The 8,574-nt window shown below is 34.9% G+C and overlaps 2 protein-coding genes across 2 annotated transcripts; both read right to left on the bottom strand.

Annotated features, from left to right (window-relative positions):
- Positions 1 to 501: 501 nt before the first annotated feature.
- LOC143922253 (endocuticle structural glycoprotein SgAbd-2-like) lies at positions 502 to 1,373 on the bottom strand. Its single transcript, XM_077445478.1, has 4 exons — positions 1,359 to 1,373; positions 981 to 1,276; positions 673 to 906; positions 502 to 595 (listed from the first exon to the last, which is right to left on the bottom strand). The coding sequence occupies exons 1-4, from the start codon at positions 1,371 to 1,373 to the stop codon at positions 502 to 504; spliced, it is 639 nt and encodes a 212-aa protein (XP_077301604.1).
- Positions 1,374 to 5,751: 4,378 nt separating this feature from the next.
- LOC143921705 (uncharacterized) lies at positions 5,752 to 7,773 on the bottom strand. The gene is made up of 4 exons (XM_077445058.1): positions 7,693 to 7,773; positions 6,606 to 7,621; positions 6,280 to 6,513; positions 5,752 to 6,205 (listed from the first exon to the last, which is right to left on the bottom strand). The coding sequence occupies exons 1-4, from the start codon at positions 7,702 to 7,704 to the stop codon at positions 6,076 to 6,078; spliced, it is 1,392 nt and encodes a 463-aa protein (XP_077301184.1). The 5' UTR covers positions 7,705 to 7,773; the 3' UTR covers positions 5,752 to 6,075.
- Positions 7,774 to 8,574: the final 801 nt, after the last annotated feature.

Raw genomic sequence — 8,574 nt, forward strand, 5'->3', positions numbered from 1 at the left:
AAATAGCGATGCTCGAAATTGAGTATGCATTGAAATAAGATCGATTTTGCCCATACTCCACATTGTGCAATAATACAATAAATAATTATTGTTATTTTCTATTGTTCAACGTCTTTGCATATTACATAGACGGACGTATTGGTGTACTAACCTTGGCTAACAGAATCGTGTGAATTGATCCGTGAACGTATTATCGTGTGAAATCTACCCCTGATCAGTGTCTCAATCTCATGACATTGCAGAATGAGGGGTTTGCCATTGTAACTATTGTTTATGTAATCAAACATGTAATCGATATGTTTAGTATTGTTCAGTAGATGTGTACATAATATGTATACAAACAGATAGATGATATAATGAGACAATCAAATTATATAATAAATACATTTATTATAAAAGCATATATGTACACAGTATATCATACAAAATTTTGGATTTCATTTAGAGAGAAAAGAATCGTCCAAAACTTAAGGAAGCGTATTTTTGAGTTGGGTCAGATTTTTAATAGTGGTATCCAGAGCTGCCAAAGTTGGCCTTTTGGGCGATTGGTGCTGAGCCGCTGAAGTCGGGTTTGTAAGAGCCATCATCGACGATGCTGTGAGAAAAAATGGGTTGGAATTAATATAGAATTGTAGAGAATGTATGCGATCAAATAATGAGGAAGGTACTGACCCGTTAGCTTCGTCCCTTTCGTTCTGTTCGAGAGCGCGGAGGATTTCTTCTGGGATTGGAGGAGGAGTTGGGATGTGAGCTCCGACGGGACGGAATCCATTCTCATCAGCAGTGTACGAGATGGAGTATTGAGAACCATCTGGACCTGTGTAGGCGAAGCCACCTTGGACAGCTTGGGACTCACCCTGGGCATGACCAGTCTCTTCAGCTTTGATACCGTTGGCCGTTTCGTAGCTGAATATAAAAATCAAATGAGCTCAACAAGTTCTGGAACGTTTATATGTACCTATAGTATGAAGGAGGCTTACCTGAAAGCGTAGTTTCCATCGCCGTTGTTGTCGTTGTTGAACTTCAAGATTGGGATCTCTTGTCCGGTGGTTTTGCCTCCTTGGGAGTAGCCACCAGAGTAGCTACCTTGAGCACTTCCTCCTTGGGGTTGTCTGTAAGCGCCTGAAGATCCGAATCCCGGTTGTTTGAAAGCAGAAGAAGGAGCTGCTAAGAAAGCTCCATTGCCACCAGCAGACTGGGCACTGTTCGGTGGGAGATAAGTGTTCTCTAATCTGCCTGCAGAGCAAGCCACCACTCCTACTACCAACAACAACAGCTGAAAAAGAACAAGTTGAAATTAATTTCCGCTGAAAGGATCAGAACCGTTCAGGTCTTGGGTGCCTTCCAAAGGTACTCACAGTGCAGGTGCTCATCTTCGAATTGTTTGGAGTTGCTTGAAGATGTTACTCGTGGAGCTGCACCGATTGAATGATGAGATGAAGACGAGTCTCTGGGTATTTATACTGATTGTGCGTTTCGTCACTGTTGCGGAACTGATAGTTTATGCCGACAAAAAAATATGTATATTGAAATTTGGTCATGAACGTTCTAATTAATATGATGGGTATACAACATATGTACATACACGCGAGTAAACTCGTTTAAATATAGAGCATACACATAGACGTTGCTCATCGATCCTTTCGACCATTCGACACATGCTCTTCGGTTAAATGTCAATGATACATTTTTTTACAATTTGAATCTTCGGCATAAAATTATTTTTATGACGCGTTTTAAATTATGCAACGCAGGTCGAAAAAGTAGACCAACATTCCGCACTAGCACTGATCAAGGATTTTTGGGATTTAGATCCAGGACTTTCGAATACACAAACACCTCTCTATTCCTTATAGAGATATGACACACATTTGGAACACAATTTGTTCTCTGTGATTGACTGATTCACTTTTGAATTATGTACACTTTTGATTTTATGTCGGTTTGTTCGATTTTTTTAGCACTTTCGATTTCGATCTTAGTTACATATTTCACTTTTGACGTGTGGTTATCCATCATAGTACACATTCCTAGGAACACTTTCATGGGGAAGATTCGTATACGGGTGAATGCCAATTTCTTAACGAACCGGTTCATCTATTAACCCACAAATATTTACCTGGTTTAACGATCTGTATGAAACATTGGTTTATATATATTATGTACGTATAAACATACATATATAAATTATGTAAGTAAGATTGTTTTATACACATGTCTGTTTATTTACATATAATATAACTAATTATAATTATTTAAATTAAAATCTAAATTTTGGTTTAAATAATTATAAACGCATCAATTTGTATTATATACTTATAATTACATATAATAATAATAAATATTGTACAATACGTAGAGATAGATTCGAAATAAAGTTGTCTTGATTAAATTCATTATAAATACATATATGTAAGACCTAAACATATTGTTCTAAATTTAAAAGCATAAATCTTTGGCAATTTTACGAATTTTTGGATAAATAAAGAAAGCATTGCAAATTATTACTATTACTATGTATGTAATTCAATTAAAATTGATATTTAATAACATCTTTGTCAAATTTAAGGTTTCCAAATACTTTTTATGACTTATGTACATTACAAAAGTAAGTCATAGAAATAGTAAACATATATAGATTAAAACGGTAAAGTAATATTAAAATTTTATTAGAAACTAGTTGAACCCCGGCATGCGTTGCAATGCCATAATAACGCATGCAATTCCCGTTCCCATTCCCGTTCCCGCTCTCGTTCCCGTTCCCGTTCCCGCTCTCGTTCCCGTTCCCGTTCCCGTTCCCGCACTCGTTCCCGTTCCCGTTCCCGTTCTCGTTCCCATTCCCATTTGTCGGAAAAACGTAGGTAGCGAACACATTTGAAATTATTGCGTTGCAATGACACTCATTCCCGTTTTTCCCGTTTCCGTTCTCGTTTTTTCCCGTTTTTTTTTCACAGTTATCTTTCCGGACATGCACACAACAAATTCTGAAAGTTTCATTGTAATCGGTTCAGTGGTTTAGCAGCCTATTCGAGACACACACACACACACACACACACACACACACACACACACACACAGACATTCATTTTTATATACTATGTATGTACATATATAGATAATATACGAATATTTGGAATTGAAAAGTCTACTGATGCCTTATTAAAATTTATATGTTTTTTGTTATTTTATGTTTTAAGAAAGGTTAAAAACGTTTTAAAACAATAATAAACAATTTATTTTAATAAATACATATGTATATTAAAGGTAGTTGTGTATGTACATCGAAAACGGTGAATTGTGGAATTTAGAAACAGCTTAAGTTGAAAACGACGTTCTGTGTTACTTGAAATCTGTATAAAATAATATAAAAATTCTAAAAAATATATTTGCACTGCCCATTAAAGTTTGTGATAATCGTGATTTTTACCGATTTTCGTAGGTTTTTTTAAAATTGAAACACCACTTTAGTAGTTTCTTTGTTTTTATTCGCCTCATTGTATGAACGGGGTAATTTCACATTGAAAAAATATCACATGGGATATTTCTTTATATTGTAAAGGTATGAAAAAAAAAATTGAAACCGTCGCGCGTCGCTTAAACGCCAGTATCGGCGTGTCCATTATCGATGTTCCTTCACGATCCTTATCGATCTTTTTTCACGTCCACTATTTACTAAATAAAATATTATTTTTAAATAATTTTATATTTTGACATTTTTTTCTTCTAAACATGATACATTAAAATTAAAAAATGAATTGTAATGAAAGATATATTACTTTCCGATATAAATATTTTCCGAATAATGTACATACATATATATCTCATCTCCTCTTAGTCCCTAAAAATAATTTATAATACACCCATATATACTAACTTAAAAAAACTGCATGCAATAAATAATATTCCGTTTGTTACACACATAACTACTTAACTAACTAGTAGATTCTATGACAGAATTACTAATAACTATACTAGCACACTTGTGAAGAGTCTCGGTGATTACAACAAAATGTCTATACCCTTCAGGTATAAACACAGATTATCTAAACACAATCTGCTTTAGGTCATCGACTTTAGAGAGTCATTAATCAATATTATGTATTAGATGTATTATGAGCATTTATAAGAATTGTAAAGAGGTTTTTGAGCTCTTTCTCCTATTATGCTGTACATTATTAACATTAAAATAATATAATAATATGATGACTAACACAATTAAATTAAAATTGTATAATAGAAAATGATCAGTAGATCATTAGTTATTAAAATAGATATAAGAAGTATTGTGAACATAATTTCGTAATAATAAAAAAGGATTTAAAAATCAAAATCTACTCTAGTGAATTTTTGGAAGTATTTTGAATCGTTTTAAATATAAAAAAAATAGATTTTTTTTCAAAATCGATACCCTTATGTACATAGCAAAGATTTGAAACCGAAACTCTCAATCTATTTTCAGTTTGAAAATACATTTTTGTGCTAATAACACTGAGCAACAATCAAATCAAAAAATCCGGAAAATCAAAAATACCTGAGCGGAGATTAATCAATCTTTACTATATTTCACCCACTATATTAGTATATTGCAATAGTTTTTGTTGACTTGCTTTCATTTTAGATACATATGTATGTATGTATATGAAGCGTTTAAAAAATGTGCAATTTTTATAGATTTTTGGCTTTTGTAGACTGTTATTCAAAATCTACATAGTATTGCTGTGCCAAAAGTGAGTATTGGAATAAATAGTTAATGGTAATTTATATTGCTTTAAAATATGTATAATAAATTATCTAACGAATTTTCAAAGTCAACAATATATATTTTTTTACATATTGTTTTTCGTAATATTATGAGCTAATTTCGCTATTTTTTTAATTTAACGCATTTATATAGTTTGGTTTTTAACCTCAATATTTTTTTATTTTATCTCAACGTACTAATTCAAGCGGTAAATGATTTTAAAAATGAGCAAAATTAGCCCATAATATTACGGAAAAATGTGTACAAAATGTGTATATATTTTAGACTTCTAAAATTAGCTAGATAATTAATTATATGTATGTATTTTAAAGCAATAAAAAGTACAATCAATATGAAAAATATCTGAATATTGATTTCAATACTCACATTCGGCACAACATGACTAGACTTTGAATTAAAAACTGCAAACGCTAAAAATCTGTAAAAAATGCACATTTTTTAAGTGCTCATATCTCTTGAACGATAGGAAGCCATCAAAAATTATTGTCATAATCGAATTAAGTGGGTCGTACTTAGTACAGATTAATTTTATTGTTGCTCAGTGTAATTAAATAGTAAATGTTATAAATATGAAGTAATCATAATATCTGTATGTACTAACATATATATACATATAAAATATTATATTTAAATTTTTAAATATAAATATTTCATATTGAATAATTTTATAGTAGTTTTTTTCAGGAGTGATGAGGATTGAGAGTTTTGATAGAAGACCGTTTATTTTTTATATCTTCATGTAATTATACATACAATATATGTAATATTTTTATTTTATTTTATTTTAAAAGAATTTTTTGCCGCAGTGTCTTTACAGTTGCCCAAAACGACACTGTGGCCAAACATTTAAACAACAAAAAAAAAATAGTTCACCTGAAAAGAAAAAATACATAAATAAGAGAAAAAAAAACAGGATAAAAAACAAGAAAGAGCATGTTTATAATCAAGAATGTTTGTAGTAATAAGAAAAAGATCGCAAAGTAAAGTTTCACATATTTATTGTGTAATTTGCATATTATTAAATGTATAATAACGCTTTTCATAACATTATACATATTTATTAATAATTAAAAGAAACAAAACATAAATGAAAAATAATAAATACAATGAGTTCGCGCAAATATTCACATGTAAGTATAATACATAAAATAAAAATTATTATTGAAATATTAAATAAAAAAAAATAAGATTTACTGGCTTTCAGAACGAAGTATTATTATTTTTTAAATTGATTTTTTTTCTTTTATTTGAATTAGTCTTCGTCTTTTCTTCCCTTATGGCAATTGTCGTGTCGTTAGCAATGTTGACAAGATTTAATAGTGGTATCCTGAGTTGTCAAAGTTTTGCTTTTGTTTGTAGGGTGCTGAACCGCCGAAGGATGCTGAGCCGCCGAAGGATGCTGAACCACCGAATTCTCCCTTGTAAGTACCATCGTCGACGATTCTGAAAAGATAAAATTCCATGGATTAAATGTTGAACTTTATCGAACAACGGGGTCAACCATAGAAAATACTGACCCGTTAGCGGCCTCCCTTTCGTTCTGTTCAATGGAGCGGAGGATGGCATCTGGGATTGGAGGAGGAGTTGGAAGATGAGCTCCACTGGGATGGAATCCATTTTCATCAGCAGTATAGGACAGGGAGTATTGACCACCATCGGGAGCTGTGTAAGCAAAACCACCTTGCGCTACTTGAGTATCACCCTGAGCGTGACCAGTCTCTTCAGCTTTAATTCCGTTTCCAGTTTCGTAGCTGAAATTAAAATAATTGAAACGATATTTAAAACTGTTTTTAGCTTCGTACGTACGTACGTATGTATGTGTGTTTGCAATATAAAGACCTACCTGAAGGCGTAGTTTCCATCACCACTGTTGTCATTGTTGAACTTCAAAATAGGAATCTCTTGTCCGGCGCTTTTGAATCCTTGAGAGTATCCACCTTGGCTGTAAGATCCAGCTTGAGATCCCGAGTATCCGCCTTGGGCTTTACCGAAACCGGCTAATGAACCGTGAGAGCCGCTGAAACCTCCTTGGGAACCTCCGAATCCTTGAGCACCTCCATATCCTCCTTGGGCTTTGCTTCCGAATCCTCCCTGAGCAGCTCCACCGAATCCTTTCTGACCTCCTTGGGCACCTCCGAATCCTCCTTGACCACTTCCAAATCCACCTTGGGCGGCTCCACCGAATCCTTTTTGACCACCTTGAGCTCCTCCGAATACTTGACCACCTTGAGCTCCTCCGAATGCTCCTTGTGCGGCTCCACCGAATCCTTTTTGACCACCTTGAGCTCCTCCGAATCCTTGACCACCTTGAGCTCCTCCGAATGCTCCTTGTGCGGCTCCACCGAACCCTTTTTGACCACCTTGAGCTCCTCCGAATCCTTGACCACCTTGAGCTCCTCCGAATGCTCCTTGTGCGGCTCCACCGAATCCTTTTTGACCACCTTGAGCTCCTCCGAATCCTTGTCCTGAACCACTACCTAATCCTTGTCCTGAACCACCACCGAATCCTTGTCCTGAACCGCTACCGAATCCTCCTTGAGCTTTAGCACCAAATCCACCCTGAGATCCTCCAAATGCTCCTTGACCACCACCAAATCCTCCTTGAGTTTTACCTCCGAAGGCTCCTCCTTGAGTATACGATTGAGATTGTCCGAAAGCTCCACCGGATGATCCGCCGAATGATGGTTTGCCACTGTTGAAACCTCCTGAAGAGAAGCTGCTCTGTTGCTTATAGGTAGAAGAAGGGGCTGACAAGAACGAACCACTGCCACCGGCAGATTGCGCACTGCTTGGAGGCAGATAGGTATTTTCCAATCTAGCTCCCGAGCAGAACATCGCTCCCACAACCAAAAGCAAAATCTGAAAAACATTATTAATGAAAAACCACTCGAAAATAATATGTAAAATCAAATATTTTGGGCTGAACTCACTGAACAACGCATTTTAAAAATGGATGTTAGCCCTTCTTAACACGGGTTGTTCTCTGGGTGAGCTGCACCGTGTGAATGATGAGCTGAAGATGACTCCCAGAGTATTTATACCGATCTGATGTTTCGTCATTGTTACGGAACTGAAGTCATTCTCTGTGAGCCGACCGCGAACAAGCATAAAAAAAGTAAACCATACATATGTATGTACAGTGCGTTTCATAGAGCTTGCCCTTCCTCGATCCACACCACATATATTCAAGATCAAATTTGCAAATCTTCAAACGCGCAAATCGAACACATTCTATTTTTGAATTGAAAACTGTCGTATCGTAATACCGTTCGGTTCGACTTGGGTTATTAGAGTTATTGTGAAATAAATCAACCACAATTCATAATTCACAATCGAGATTACAGTCTGTGAAACGTACTGTATATTAATCGCGGTAATTTTGCATACCTAGCTCATCGTGCACACACACATACTAATATATTTGCTCATAGCAAACATGAACTATAATTTCGAGTTGTATTCGAATCCGTAACAATAAATATCGAGAAGCGTTTCGGTGAAAGGAACAAAGCGGTTCGACATTGAAACTTAAACGGTTGAAGAAATGTATCAATTGTAACCGATCGATTAGATTTTTTTACGCCTGTACACTCGTGTCATCCTTGATTATCATATGCCATTTTTCTTTTATGATTTTTTTGCATCCTAAATGCATTTATGACCGCATCATCGTGCGAATTGTAATTACTCGTCGGCCTTCTGCTGGTGGTAATGCATCGCGTCCTAAAACTTAAACGTTCCCGGAGGCTCTTTATTTGGATTAAATTTATGAGTTATTCAATGTGATTTTTTTTCTCGGTTTTAAAGAGCGT

This window comes from Arctopsyche grandis, chromosome 2, assembly GCF_051622035.1.
Source record: "Arctopsyche grandis isolate Sample6627 chromosome 2, ASM5162203v2, whole genome shotgun sequence".
Taxonomy (NCBI): Eukaryota; Metazoa; Arthropoda; class Insecta; order Trichoptera; family Hydropsychidae; genus Arctopsyche; species Arctopsyche grandis.